The 16,055-nt window shown below is 47.2% G+C and overlaps 1 protein-coding gene across 1 annotated transcript in view; it reads left to right on the top strand.

The window, feature by feature from the left end:
- The window catches only part of RTF2 (replication termination factor 2), a 74,343-nt gene that overhangs the window by 2,211 nt on the left and 56,077 nt on the right, over nucleotides 1–16,055 (top strand). The window contains exons 4-5 of the mRNA XM_083357440.1: nucleotides 145–284; nucleotides 5,801–5,879. Of these exons, the coding sequence (XP_083213566.1) occupies nucleotides 145–284; nucleotides 5,801–5,879 (219 nt within the window). The remainder of the gene's footprint in view (nucleotides 1–144; nucleotides 285–5,800; nucleotides 5,880–16,055) is intronic.

Genomic DNA, 16,055 nt, shown 5'->3' with positions numbered 1-16,055 from the left:
CTGCCTGCTTGCATCTATACCCTATATATTTTCTTCTAGAATATTTGTATTTTTCATACTCTACTGTTGTCTTCCAATTTAGGTGATACTTCCTTTATCATAGTGTCAAAACAAGTTACATAAAGTATTGTTCATTTGTTGCAGAATGTCATAGAATTGAATCTCTCAGACAATCCAGCTTGGACTGGTGACAAGGGTAATACAAAAGGGGATAAATATGATGACATCCAAAGTGCACGTTTTATTTGCCCTGTAGTTGGATTGGAAATGAATGGAAGGCATCGGTAAGTGTGTTCATTTTAATTAGGTTATAAATAATATGCTTTGCTGCCTTTTTTTAAATGTGGCCTTTTTCATAAAAAGATTGCTTTTTCTGTTCCATGATCTTTCCAAACTATAAAAATAGAGGATGTAAAGTGTAATTGAAATCCCAATGTTATAAAAACTGTTTAATAGAAGTAATACATACAAATGCAAAAAATATGACTATGTATGACTCCAAGTGTTTGATGAGGTACTAATAAATAGCTCAGTGAAGATAATATCCCTGTGAAAAACAATATTCTATGTCAAATATCGTTCAGAAAAAATTAAGTATAAAAATGTTAATATGACATTACTTATGTACAAATCTGTGGTAAGATTTGACACAATTCCCTCTCCATCTCTGTTCCAATTCAGAAAACATCCATCATGATATTTTTAAACAATGATTGAAAGTTCTAATTCTGTCAGGTAGAAATTTCTCTAATGTACACAACAAAAAACACACTGATTGCACTAAATAGCCAATTGTTCACTTGACGGGTTTGATTGGCTTATTTTTTTAATTAAAAAATTAAAGAAATTCTGGAACTGCTAGAGAAGGAGCAAAACTAATAAACTTGGAAATTGGTTGTACTTGAGTGAACTCTTCTTCTTCTTTTCATCTTTTGTCTTTAGTCTCTTATGAACTCCATGGAGCGTAGTTTTAAAAAGCCTGTAATATAACACCAAATGGCTTCAAGGCAAATGCAGATAATTTATTATCAGTAGTATAAATTATGAAATTGATTATCTAATTATACAATTGTGTGTTAAAATGAAGAGTAATGTAGATACAAATTAGAAACTTCAAATAAGACAGAAAATACACACTGAAGGTGATCTTACATTCCCCCCCCCTTCCTGCATGTTTCTGTTCTCACAAACATAAGAAACTGCCAGATTCCCAATTACTTTTGAATACACTTTTTCAGAAATAAACATATGCGGCAGTAAGCACCATTCTCACTGGTTTTACTGTTAGGTCCTGGAAAATGCTGTCATGCTTGGCTCTCCCTTATTCATATCCTTGTTAAACCCCCCCCCCCCCTTTTCCCTTCACTGTAAGCCAAACATATGATTGCGCAATCTTTAGTATTTACAGTAGGTTGTTTACAGCAGCCTTAGAACTTGTTGCTGTACAGTTATCAATGTATTCAGTAGTGCTTTTTTGCAAATACAAATCATTAATTTTCAAAATCATTACCTTGACATTATTGGAGAAATCAAATTTATTGATGAATGTTTGTGAATCTCATCCAAGAATGACTTACAGGCTTAGGTCTGAAATGTCTGGATCTATCTGTAACCCAATATTTTAACAATTGGCAAAGAAAATGTTAAATCTAAAAAACATCCATGTCGATGGAAGTAAAGAGGCACTGGTGTTTATTGGTGTACTGAAATGCAACAGCAAATATTGTACTCTTGCAATGTTTTTTTCCCTTAAAATATTCATATTACCACATATTAACCTATGTTAACTACACAGGTATTCTGGGAAGTACAGAAAGATCAACTGGCGGTTTTGCCAAAAGCATAAAATATTTTTTTCTGAATGCAAATAGAAAGTAAAAGTTTTTGAGTTGAGCATGCACCAAAAGCCATACTTTTCAAAAGCAAGTAGTTGATTAAGCTTGTTGAAAATATTTTTAAAAATAGTGTTCATATTTGATTTCCCAGAAACTTCATCTTGTAAGAATATGAGCTTTATTTATATTATGCCTGCACCATATTAAAATGGAGTGTGGGAGTAATATTCCCTTGTTTTGTCTGTTCAGTAAGCTCTGGGGAAAATTTTGCTGCAATAGGATATGACTTCCCTTCTCCATCTGCCGATTGTTGCTAGTCAGAGATTTGCTTAGAAAATTTGGCCTTGCAACAAGATTTAATTCCTGACAAGGAGTATACAACATTGCAACTAGGATACCTTTGAAACTAGGAAACCTTTGAAAATACCTTTGATTAAAAATTAGCCTGTGTCACATTGTTCGGGAGACTTTATGCCCGCGGGAGACCACCATTGTCCAGATGGCTGGGAGTGAGTCCCTCCTCTTGAGATGTGGCCCTCAGGCTCAGTTGGGCTGGTTGCTCACATACCTGGCGCCCAGCTGTGTGGCAACAGCCCTGCCCGAGCTGCTCGACACCCTCTCAGGGTTGGCGGTGGAGTTCCCCAGGCTTATAGTTCTGGGGGACTTCAATTTGCCTTCACTGGGAGGGTCGTCTGAGTTAGCTCGGGAGTTCATGGCTTCCATGACGGCCATGGGCCTGATCCAAGTGATTCAGGGCCCGACTCATGTGGGGGGTCACACTCTCGACCTGGTGTTCCTGTCTGGACAGTGGTTGGATGATCTGGGAGGGGGTTCACCAACCATTGTTCCCCTGTCATGGTCCGATCACTATCTTTTGCGGCTGGTCTTCCGTTATGCCACCCCCCACCGCTGGGCTGCGGAACCGACCAGGTGGTTCCGCCCCAGGCACCTAATGGACCCTGAACGGTTCCAGAGGGCGCTTGGGTCTATACCTATCGCCCTCACCCACAGCCCAGTCGATGCCTTGGTGGATGCCTGGGAAAGGGTGGCTGCTGGGGCACTTGACTGTGTTTTACCCTTGCGACCTCTGACTCAGCGCAGATCCCGTTGGGCTCCGTAGTTCTCTGCGGAGCTCCGGGAGATGAAGCATCGGAGACGGGGTCTAGAGAGCGGTTGGAGGTCCAGCCGATCCGAATCTGACCGAATGCAGTTAAGAACCTTTATAAGGTCTTATATTGCGGCGATGAGGACGGCGAAGTCTAATTACTTCGCTGCCGTCATCACGTCCGCAGATAATCGCCCGGCCGCCCTGTTTAGGGTGACTCGCTCCCTCCTTAACCAGGAGGTGAGGGAGGATCCCTTGCAGGGACGAGCCGAGAAGTTTAGTCATCATCTGGTGGACAAAATCGCTCAGATCCGGGCCGGTCTGGACTCTGACTGGGCAGAGTCTGACGTGGAGGAATCGGACGGTCTTGAGCATGTTATCTGGACTGAGTTCAATCCTGTTTCCCCTGATGATGTGGACAGGATCATGGGGAGGCTGAGCACCACCACCTGTTTGTTGGATCCGTGTCCCTCCTGGCTGGTTTATGCAGCCCGGGAGGAGACACGAGGCTGGTTCCAGGCAGTAATAACTGCTTCTTTGAAGGAGGGTGTCTTTCCTGCCGCCTTGAAGGAGGCAGTGGTGAGACCCCTCCTCAAAAAGCCTGCCCTGGACCCGGCTGTTTTAAATAACTATCGTCCAATCTCCAACCTTCGCTTTTTGGCGAAGGTTGTTGAGAGTGTGGTGGCGCATCAGCTTCCACTGTTCCTGGAGGAAACTGATTATCTGGACCCGTACCAATCGGGTTTCAGGCCCGGATACAGCACGGAGACAGTATTGGTCGCGCTGGTGAATGATCTCTGGCAGGCTCGGGACAGGGGTTGTTCCTCTGTCCTGGTCCTATTAGATCTCTCAGCGGCTTTTGATACCATCGACCATGGTATCCTACTGCGGCGTCTCATGGGGTTGGGAGTGGGAGGCACCGTTTTACAGTGGTTCTCCTCCTATCTCCTGGGCCGTTCGCAGTCGGTGTTGACGGGAGGGCAGAGATCCGCTCCGAGGCCTCTCGTTTGTGGAGTTTCTCAGGGGTCGGTTCTCTCGCCCCTCCTGTTCAACATCTATATGAAGCCGCTGGGTGAGATCATTCGTGGTTTTGGGGTGGGGTATCATCAGTATGCTGATGATACCCAACTTTTTCTTTCCACCCTGAACCAACCCAGCGATGCCCTCGCCGTGATGTCCCGTTGCCTGGAGGCGGTCCAGGTCTGGATGGGGAGAAACAGGCTTCGTCTCAATCCTGCCAAGACTGAGTGGCTGTGCATATCGGCATCTCGGGCTAACCAGACTAGTCCACCTCTAACGATGGGGGGTGAGGTGTTACCCCCCGTTGATAGGGCTCACAACTTGGGCGTCCTCCTGGATTCACGACTCAATTTTGAAGACCATATATTAGCCGTGACCAGGGGGGCTTTTGCCCAGGTTCGCCTGGTGCGCCAGTTGCGACCCTATCTGGACCGAGATGCCCTACACACAGTCACTCATGCGCTCGTGACCTCCCGTTTAGACTACTGCAACACTCTCTACATGGGGCTGCCTTTGAGGACCACTCGGAGGCTTCAGCTGGTGCAGAATGCGGCTGCGCGAGTTGTGATGGGGGTTTCCCGATACTCCCATGTAACACCTCTACTCCGCGAGCTGCATTTGCTCCTGGTTGCCCTCCGGGTGAGATTCAAGGTGCTGGTGATGACCTATAAAGCCCTAAATGGCTTGGGTCCGGGTTATCTGAGGGAACACCTGCTGCCGGCATCAAGCTTCCTTTGTCCAGTGCGCTCCCACAGGGAGGATCTTCTCAGGCTACCGCCAGTAAGAGACTGCCGGCGGACAACACCCAGGGATAGGGCCTTCTCAGTGGGTGCGCCTGTCCTTTGGAACCAGCTTTCAGTGGAGCTTAGGACCGCCCCCGACCTCTGTTCGTTTCGCCGGGACCTGAAGACCTGGCTCTTCGAGCTCTCTGGCCCAGGCTGAGAATTTTAATTTTAATTTTAATTTTTACTAGGGTTTTATTTGTTCAGGGACGGATATAATTTTTTAAATCTGTTTTTAACTTTTGTATTTTTTGTTTTAATCACCCTGTAAACCGCCCTGAGTCCTTCGGGAAAGGGCGGTATATAAATATAATAAAATAAATAAATAAAATAAATCTACAGTGTGATCCCTTACATGTTTTCATAGAAATAAGTATACATGAATTCTGTAGGTCTTGTTACTAGCTTAAAACATACAGGTAGTCGTCGACTTACAACAATTCATTTAATGACCATTCAAAGTTACAATGGGATGAAAGAAGTGACTTATGACCATTTTCTCATTTACAACGATTTGCAGCATCCCCAGAGTCACGTGATCAGAATTCAGATGTTTTGGCAACTGACTCATACTTAGGATGGTTGCAGTGTCCTGCGGTCATGTGATCACCTTTTCTGACCAAGACAATGGGGAAGCCAGATTCACTTAACAACCCTGTTACCAACTTAACAGCTGTAGTGATTCACTTAACAACTGTGCAAGCAAGATTGTAAAATGGGGCCAAACTCACTTAACAAATGTCTTACTTAGCAACAGAAATTTTGGGCTCAATTTTGGTCATAAGTTGAGGACTACCTGTATAGAATTGCTGTTCTAGTCAGAGTTGCTTTAGCTCAGGGATTCCCACCGGGAGTGCGAGACAATATTCCAGGGAGTTTTCAAAATTATCGTGTATATGCATAATTCATTGCCTTTATTTTGAACATTTGTAAGGGGTGCGAGAATATATCAGAAGCTTTCTAGGGGTGCAGGGTATAGAAAGATTGGAAGCTGCTGCTTTAGCTGGACTAAGACCTATGTGTTCAATCTACTTAATCTTTCCCTTTGGTTTTCTCAGCTTTTGCTTCCTACGTAACTGTGGATGTGTGTTTTCCGAACGCGCACTCAAAGAAATTAAAACTGAAACTTGTCACAAGGTATGTTACCTCCTTGTCCTGACCCCCAATTGTTCTCTCTTTCTCACTCTCTCTCTCACTCTCACTCTTACTCTACTTTTTGTCCTGTGTTCCTTTATCTTAAATCCTGTGTAACAAAGCTTTAATATTGGCTAACTAGATTGCAGTTGTGAGTTAAGGAAATACTTATCCTCGCTGCCTTGTTTTGATTTTGGATGCATGTGGTTATTGAAAAAAAGGACATTAGTTATTTATTCAGTGGGAGTCTTGGCAGCCCAGTAAAATTCATTCAAGCGCAAAGCTTTTTACTTTTAGCCAAATTGAAATCTGTCTTTAGAACTCGGATTTTGTTTTCCTGTTTTTTCAGTTTCACTTATGTGGTCCTACTTTTTAAGGAACTTTGTTGACAAAATTACTCTGTTGTTTATTCTGAGGGTCTCAGTATTCCCACCCAAATCTAGATACTTTCTCCATAGAGTCTTATCTTTCTGTTCCCAAAAGAAAGAAAGCAGTCTGGGGAGATTTCTGTGTAATAGTCAGAATATGTTGAAGTATTAGCTTGAACTCTGCATATATGGATCTGTTTGCTTGCACCTGACAATAAAGTCAATGCTGTATTCCATAATCTCCATTTCCCAAGCACACTTCTTAGAAATGTTTTCAGCAGCTGAAGTGCCTGTATCAAACAGTGACATTTGTGACTTAATTTGTCTGAAGAAACCCACTCAATAACCTTGCAATATGGACAGCCTTGACTTTTCATAGTTCATAGATATTCAGGGTAACATAAATTCTGTGATTGTCCACATTCAGAATGAACAGAGCATGGAACAGCGTGGTTTTTAAATTTGTTTTGTTTTTACTGCTGCTGTAAATGCAGAGCTTTAGAGTTTGAAACACAGAGGTCAATAGAAGATGATTTATTGATAGTTTAGGTTTCGTTTATTGCACTGATTTTATTTACAGATGATTGCTTTAGCCGTAGAGGTTCTCATCTTTATTTCTGGTGATTCACAAAACAAATTTAAACATCCTTGCAATTGAACTCTTCATTGAGGTTACTTGATTGTTAGGTGATTGAAAGAAATCAGTTACAGACATTGTTGAATTAATTACTGTATTATCATCTTTAAAAAATTATTGGAAATAGAGGTTATGAGTGTTTGTATCATTAAATTGTAATTATTATTTGGCATGTTGGAAGAAGTCTGACTTTCTTTTCAAATTCTGATCAATGCCTATATTTTAAATGAAAATTAGACCTGAAAGAGACTGGCTTAACAGACATCAATATCCAGACTCAAAGTTTGTGAAAGAATCACTAAAAATAAATATGTGTACACAGTATATGTGTATAAAATTACTGAGATCTGCGATTGCTGAGATTTGTTCTAATAGATGAGTGGCAGCTTTTTCATAGCAATGAAGTGCTTTGGTGGGCATGCTGATGGACATGTCTTCAAGAGCCTTTGGACAATTATTTTTTCTGGGAAAAATGGGAAGGGAGACAGTGACGGATGGATGGCTAGATGCAATACTTAATAGGAACAACTAACCCTGTGGCAAAAAAGGGTATAGAACTCCTGTAACCGTGACACTTTATGTGACATAACATAATACCAACTTGGTATTTCAAAAGTGATTTTGTTTTGTTTTGTTGGGGGTTTTTAGGGATCAAATGCTGATGTTAAGTATTTCCATAGCATTTGGCACACTTTTTCCTCCCTAACTGAAAAACAGAAGAAGACTGAAAATGTCAGTGTCACACATTCTGGAGAAGGAACTCTTGGGGCCATCAAAGGGATGCTGTCAAGCTATATGGCATGCATAGCCCTAGATTATATTTTTTCCACCCTCACTGTAGCATTTGGATGCAAATCATTCTTGTACTATACGTTGATTATTGCAAATGCAGAGTAAATATATTGTGCACATGGAGTAAAGGCAGCTATTTTTCTCTCTCTCTTCTTTCCCCATTCCCCCTAATTTATCTTGTTGCCCTAATAATAAACTCCCTTGAACCATTGAAAGAACCTTCTCTTTAATCACTTGCCTTGGATGTCTGCTAGGGTGTGTGCAGAAGGGATGGTCTGCACACAAGCTTGTTGCTTTCCCATTTGGAAGGGAAAAGGCTTAAATTGCTTTGATTGCATCTCCTGTGGGGTAGGAAATAATGATTAAATATAGTGTGTGTGGTTTCTGCTTTAGATTACGGTTGCTGGGCAGTGACCAGATTTGAAACATCTGGATATTGGTACAACTCTAGTTTTTTAGTGCGTAGCATTTCTGAATTTTTACAGCTTGTATTACCTTTCATTGCTTAATCAGCTGATTGCGGACTCCAGTCAAAACCTCTTTTCAGAGAAGAATATTGTGATAGATAAACCTTATTGGGGTAGTAGATTTTTTAAAATTAAAACTTTTTTAAAATTAAAAAGTTGATATCTATTTTATAGCCCTAGTGGCTTTCAAAGCAGCTTAACGAAAGCATCTTGCATAAGAATTCATGAAATCTAATACAGAAGCAACCATCAAGGGCCCTGGAGGCACAGTGGTTAGAACGCAGTATTGCAGCCTAACTTGGAGTTTGATCCTGATGGGGCTGGAGGGTGACTCAACCTTCCATCCTTCCGAGGTCAGTGTTGTGACTCAGGGCCAGCCTGTGGGTCCGACAGCCGGGTCCGATGTATCGGAGGACTCAGATGTGGGGGAGGAGGGAAACGAACCGGCTGATGATGATTTGGAGACTTTGCAGAGTCCTCAGCCGGGAACCTCTTCTCAGCTGTGTGAGCCCGAGAGTGCGGAGGATGATGACCCACAGCTGGCCCTGTTCAAGGACGCCCGACGCAGGAGGCAGACAAGCAGGGACAAACAAAGAAAGGCTATGGGACTCCTCGGGAGGAGGCACAGGGAGACCACGCCCTGAGCTCTCTATAAAAGAAGTGTTTGGGGAGGGGCTGGTTGCTGAAAGCAACTTTTCCGTTTGAGAAGTCAAGCTCTTGTATTCTTGTAACAGTGTAATTAAAACTTGGCAGAAGCCTTTTGGTCTTGGACGCTTTCCAGACTCTTCTTTTGATTAGGGGTGCGAGAAGAGGGCTGGTTCAGAACAGTTTGCTTTCAGCCACCCACCCCTTAATACTACGATGGAGCAGCTTCTTGCCGAGAATGCCCAGCTCAACCAGCAACTCACCTTGCTGGCCACTCAGGTGGCACAACTGCAGGCTCAGGTACATGCTGCCCCCCCACCCAGGAGGAAATGTCAGATAGCTATGCCGGATAAATTTGCTGGTAAACCAGAACTGTTTCCTGCCTTCCTGGGACAATGCCAGCTTTATATCAGCGTGAGAGCAGCTGATTTCCCCACTGACCGAGATAAGGTGGGATTCGTATTGAGCCTTCTGTCGGGAGATGCAGCTCGTTGGGGCACGCCTCTGTTGGCACAGCCTAGCCCTTTGTTGGATAACTTTGGGGGGTTTTGTGACCATATGCGCCTCATGTACGAGGACCCGATTAAGGCGCAGACGGCCACCCGACGCCTGAAAGCTTTGAGGCAGGGTCAGCGCCCTCTACAGGCCTATATCAGCGATTTCCGGCTGCTTAGCCAGGATTCCGCCTGGAATGAGGCTGCGCTCGTGGATGCCTTTCAGGATGGCTTGTCAGAGGAGATGTTGGATGAGCTGGCCCGCGTGGACATTCCCTCAGACCTGAATGGGCTGATCCATCTTTGTCTGCGGATCGATGCCCGGCTGCAGCAGCGTAAGAGTCGCCGTGCCACCCCACAGACCCCTGCCGCCCCTGTTGTGCGTGAGCCCCCAGTCCAGAGGGAGGAGCCAATGGAGCTGGGTGCCGCCAGGTCCCGTCTATCGGTGACGGAAATGGACAGACGACGATCGGAGGGGTTGTGTTTTTACTGTGGGGACCCTGGACATTTGGCTGCTTCTTGCCCGAAGAAGCGTCAGCGGGCGTCAGTGACCAAGCCTGCCCCGAGAAAGTCCCCTGCTTTGCTATCGGGAAACGGCCCGAGCCCGATCTAGACGGTGTGAAAGATCGGCGACCCACAACATCCACACCGAGCGACGTTGTTCCGACGGTGCCTGTGAACCTCCACGGCATTTGATTTTGGAGGCACGACTGATCCTTCCTGGCAAGCCAGAGGGGATTCCGGTCCATGCCTTAATTGACTCTGGGGCTACCACTAACTTTATGGATTCGGCCTTTGTGGCCAAATGGGCTGTTCCCCAGTGTCCAGTGGATCCGCCCATGCTTGTGGAGACCATCGATGGTCGAGTGCTCCTGTCCGGGCCTATCACGGCCGCCACGCAACCCGTGTGTATGGCCATCAGTACCCATGTGGAGGCCATTCAGTTCTACGTCACTTCGGATCTGCACTTCCCCGTGGTCTTGGGACTGGCGTGGCTCCGGGCGCATGATCCACAGATCTATTGGTCTCAGAACTTGGTCACCTTCCCAAGTTTGCAGTGCGTGGAGCTTACAACCTCGTCAGGGTTCGGCCGGGTGATGAGTGGAAGACGGCGTTTGGTACTCGCTATGGACATTTCGAGTACACGGTGATGCCGTTTGGCCTGACCAACGCCCCCGCGGTGTTTCAGCATTTTATGAATGACATCTTTCGGGATCTGTTGGACCAGTTTGTTGTGATTTACCTGGACGACATCCTGATTTACTCCCCGTCGCGTGAAGCGCATCATCAGCATCTCCGTCAGGTCCTGCAGCGCCTCCGGAAACATCGGCTGTTTGCCAAGTTGGAGAAGTGCCAGTTCTACCAGGTGACCATTGATTTCTTGGGTCACCGCATTTCTCCTGAGGGCATCGCCATGGAACCGAGTAAAGTTGAGTCGTTGCAGAGTTGGCAACCCCCGCGTCGCGTGAAGGATATTCAGCGACTTCTTGGATTTGCCAACTACTATCGGACATTCATCCCTGGCTTTGCTGCCTTGACAGCCCCCCTCACCCGGCTCCTGCAGAAGAAGACTCGGTTCCAGTGGAACGCCCCCGAACAACAGGCGTTCCAAGCTTTGAAGGACGCCTTCATGAAGGAGCCCATCTTGAAGCATCCTGACCCGCAACGGCCGTTTGTCGTGGAGGCGGACGCCTCCGACATTGCCATTGGGGCCGTGTTACTCCAGGCAGCGACGCCCAACGGTACCCTTTTCCCTTGCGCGTATCACTCACGGAAATTGAATCCCTCGGAGCGCAACTATACCATCTGGGAGAAGGAGCTGCTGGCCATCAAGGCGGCGTTCGAGGCTTGGAGGCATCATCTGGAGGGGGCGCGGCATCAAATCGAGGTCCGGACGGACCACAAGAATCTGGAAAGCCTGCAGACCGCTCGGAATTTGAACCAACGCCAGATCCGGTGGTCCCTCTTCTTTGCGAGGTTTGACTTCCGGGTGCGGTACATACCAAGCGGGCACAACCAGAGAGCGGATGCTCTGTCCAGGAAGCCCGAGTACACCCGAGTGGAAGACAAGCTTCCGCCCAGGACCGTGATCCCCGTCGAGTCTTTTGCTGCGGTGCGGGAGCCGGTGGATATACGGGCTCGGATCCGGGAGGCGCAGCAGCAGGAGGCGTGGGTGGCTCAGCGGAAGGAAGAGGTGGGGCCAGATTCGCCTTGGTCGGTCACGGATGGACTCCTGTATTATCGTGACCGGCTCTATGTTCCAGGAGGGCCACTCAGGGGACTCGTCCTCAGCCAATGTCATGATAACCCGGCTGCGGGGCATTTTGGCCTGTTCAAGACTCTGAACCTGGTCTCCCGTACATTCTGGTGGCCCCGAGTCCGACACGATGTCCAGTCTTATGTCACCTCCTGCGTCCCATGCAGGCAGGCCAAGTCAGCGACAGGGGCCCCGCCTGGTTTACTGCAGCCTTTGCCAACGCCCAAGAGACCCTGGGGGGCTGTGTCCATGGACTTTCTGACGGATCTACCCCCATCCTCCGGCTTCACGACAGTGTTTGTGGTGGTGGACATGTTGACCAAGATGGCGCACTTCATCCCCTGTCGCGGCTTACCGTCAGCTCGCGCCACTAGTCGCATGTTCATCCAACAGGTGTTCCGGCTGCACGGCCTTCCCGATAGAGTCGTCTCCGATAGGGGGGCCCAGTTTACAGCCCGCTTCTGGCAGGAGTTGATGCGGGCGTTGGACATTAAGGTTTGCCTCTCGTCCGCGCATCATCCTCAGACCGACGGGGGTACCGAGAAGGTCATCGGCATTTTGGAGCAGTATCTGCGCTGCTACGTTAACCTGCAGCAGGACAATTGGGTGGACTATTTGGCCATAGCCGAGTTTGCCTTTAACAACTCGCAGCACACCTCCACGCAGATGACACCGTTCTTGGCCAATGTGGGTTATCACCCTCGGTTTTTCCCCCTTTCTCCCGTGGACTCACCGGAGCCGGCAGCGAACGAATTCATGGCGGAGTTACAGGCGATCCATCGGTTGGTGCGACGGCAGCTGGAGAAGGCCAAGGCCGACTACAAGAGGTTCGCCGATCGGTCGAGAAGGGATACGCCTCCATTATCGGTGGGGGATCGGGTCTGGCTGTCCACCAGGAACCTACCATCCACTCGGCCGGCGAGGAAGCTGGACCACCGTTACCTTGGACCGTTCCCAGTCGAGGCCGTCATCAACCCGGTCGCCTATCGTTTAACTCTGCCACGTTCCCTGCGCGTGCACCCCGTCTTCCATCGGTCCTTGTTGGTCCCCGAACAACCGGCTTGTCCACTTCGCCAAGCGGAACCTCCCCCATCAGGACCTCGTGATGGCGACAGCACCCCCGAGTACGAGGTCGCCAGCATCAGGGATTCCCGTTGGCTGAAAGGTCGCTTCCAGTACCTGATCGAGTGGAAAGGGTACGGGCCGGAGGACTTCACATGGGAAGACGCGACCGCCGTTCATGCCCCTGCGTTGGTGACTGCGTTTCACGAACAGTTCCCATCCCGACCGCATCCGGATCGGCAGACCCGGGGGAAGGGCCCTGCGGTGCGGGATAGTGTTGTGACTCAGGGCCAGCCTGTGGGTCCGACAGCCGGGTCCGATGTATCGGAGGACTCAGATGTGGGGGAGGAGGGAAACGAACCGGCTGATGATGATTTGGAGACTTTGCAGAGTCCTCAGCCGGGAACCTCTTCTCAGCTGTGTGAGCCCGAGAGTGCGGAGGATGATGACCCACAGCTGGCCCTGTTCAAGGACGCCCGACGCAGGAGGCAGACGAGCAGGGACAAACAAAGAAAGGCTATGGGACTCCTCGGGAGGAGGCACAGGGAGACCACGCCCTGAGCTCTCTATAAAAGAAGTGTTTGGGGAGGGGCTGGTTGCTGAAAGCAACTTTTCCGTTTGAGAAGTCAAGCTCTTGTATTCTTGTAACAGTGTAATTAAAACTTGGCAGAAGCCTTTTGGTCTTGGACGCTTTCCAGACTCTTCTTTTGATTAGGGGTGCGAGAAGAGGGCTGGTTCAGAACAGTCAGTAAAATGAGGACCCAGATTGTTGGAGGCAATACGCTGATGTTGCAAACTGCTCAGAGAGCGCTGTAAGTCAAGGACCATGTGTTAAAGGCTACCACATGACGTCCAAGCATCCCTGAGAGTATTGATGTATTAATTAGCAGCCCTTACCAGTATTAATAAATTGCCTCCATCACCACCACTGCTCTGTCAGGTGTCCATTCACTGTGGATTTCATTTCCCCAACCCCTCATATCCTATTCTTGATCTTTCCCAGGCATCGTCCCTTCAGCTTCTTCCTACTTGGCAACAGAGTCTGTTGGGAATTAAGGAAATTTCTTATAGTTCTGGAAAATCTTAACGACTTGGCAGCTTCTCTTCTAACCCCCCCCCAAAAAAACACCCCCCCAAACCCTGTTTCTATAGGAACCTTCTTTTACTTCTTGTACCAGCTCATCCAGGGTTTAGGTGTCCCTCTGAAAATTAGGTATGTCCTCAATAGGCAGAAGAACGATTAGCTAATTCATCTTTCTGGATTCCTTTAAGCAGAATACAGTCTAACTTATTTTGGGAGTCTTGTCTTGTCTTCTTTTAGATATATGTGTTTTCAGTAAGCGTGGGAAAAATGTCCAAACATTTCTGAAATCCAAGATATATACAAGATGTGCTTGTCTTCTGCTGTAAACTTCCTAGTGTTTGTTTATATTTTCATGTATGCTCTCATTTTATAAAATCTTGCAGCAATGTTTGGTACCTGAAAGGCAGCATGATCATTTTTTTCCAAAACATCCTCACAGTGTGGGAGCTCAGTTTATTCATTTCAAATGATACTTTTCACATAAAAACCTGTTTTAGAACAGACTGAAGGAATGGGCAGTAAAAGCAGCCTTAAAAGGCAGAATTGATGTTCTCATTTTAAAGTGTTTTAAGGTTAAAATGAGAATTGTGTGCACTAGCTTGACATTCAGGAAAAAAACACCCCTAGATATTAATTTTTTTATGTAGCCTTATGGTCAGAAAAATACATATAAAATCTCTTAAAGCAGATCTTAAGTTGTTTAGAAGTTAGTCATTAGGAGATAGCAACAGCACTTAGACTTATATACCGCTTCATAGTGCTTTACAGCCCTCTCTAAGCGGCTTACAGAGTCAGCATATGGCCCCCAACAATCTGGGTCCTCATTTTACCCACCTTGGAAGGATGGATGCCAACAAGCCAGTTGTGTTATTGTGAACAAATATGAGTTCATTCATTCCTAACTCTCTAAAGTAAAGGTTTTCCCTTGATTGAGATCCTGCCTGTCTACCACAGCAGCAGTGTGTAAATAAATATTGGTTCACTTGAAGGCACTGTGACTGTATCATTTTTCCCCACAGCCCTGTAATGTAGGCTTGCATATTGGATGAGAGTGAGGGAGGACGAGATAAGGTAAAGCAAGCAAATGTTTCCCTATCTCCCTGTTTCTTTGAATCTAGCATCTCAAAGCTAAAAGTTGATAAGCAAAGAAGCCAAAGAAAAAGAGATAACGATGATAAAGGTTTGTACATTCTGCAGTGTACTGGGATGTGATCAGTTGAGCCTGGGGAAATATACATTTCTGAAGCCGTACTGTATAGGACATTCACTGTGTGCTTTAATATATACAGTGCCTTCAGAAAATATTCAGACCCCCCCACTTCACTTTTGCCAATTTTGTTGTGCTGCAGCCTGCTGAAATTCACTCTTTTTTTCTCATTAACCTACACTCAGTACCCCATAACAACAAAATGAAAACAGAATTTTGCAAATGTCTGTAACCACTTTGCCACCCTCATCGCGTCCGCAGATAATCGCCCGGCCGCCCTGTTCAGGGTAACCCGCTCCCTCCTTAATCAGGAGGCGAGGGAGGAGCCCTTGCAGGGTCGCGCCGAGGAGTTTAGCCGATATCTGTCGGACAAAATTGCTCGGATTCGAACCGGTTTGGACTCCGACTGGGCAGAGTCTGACAATGAGGACACGGGCAGTCTTGTCGATGTTATCTGGGAGGGGTTCGACCCTGTGACTCCTGAAGACGTGGACAGGATCATGGGGAAGCTGAGCTCCACTACGTGTTTATTGGACCCGTCTCCCTCCTGGCTGGTTTATGCGGCCCGGGATGGGACACGAGGCTGGCTCCAGGCAGTGATAACTGCTTCTTTGAGTGAGGGTAGTTTTCCCGCCGCCTTGAAGGAGGCGGTGGTGAGACCCCTCCTCAAGAAGCCTGCCTTGGACCCAGCAATATTAAACAACTTTCGTCCGGTCTCCAACCTTCGCTTTCTTGCGAAGGTTGTTGAGAGCGTGGTGGCGCATCAGCACCCTTTGTTCTTGGAGGAAGCTGATTATCTGGACCCGTACCAGATCTCTGGCTCGGGACAGGGGTTGTTCCTCTGTCCTAGTCCTATTAGACCTCTCAGCGGCTTTCGATACCATCGACCATGGTATCCTGCTGCGGCGTCTCAGGGGGTTGGGAGTGGGAGGCACAGTTTTTTAGTGGTTCTCCTACCTTCTGGGACGTTCGCAGTTGGTGTTGGCAGGGGGGCAGAGGTCGACCTTGAGGCCTCTCATTTGTGGAGTTCCTCAGGGATCGGTCCTCTCGCCTCTCCTGTTCAACATCTATATGAAGCCTCTGGGTGAGATCATTCGTGGTTTTGGAGTTGGGTATCATCAGTATGCTGATGATACCCAGCTTTTCATTTTGACCCCAAACCACCC

The sequence above is a fragment of the Vipera ursinii genome (assembly GCF_947247035.1).
Source record: "Vipera ursinii genome assembly, chromosome: 3".
In the NCBI taxonomy this organism is placed as follows: domain Eukaryota; kingdom Metazoa; phylum Chordata; class Lepidosauria; order Squamata; family Viperidae; genus Vipera; species Vipera ursinii.
Note: the sequence above shows the minus strand (reverse complement) of the source record. Positions and strands in the feature narration are given on the sequence as shown.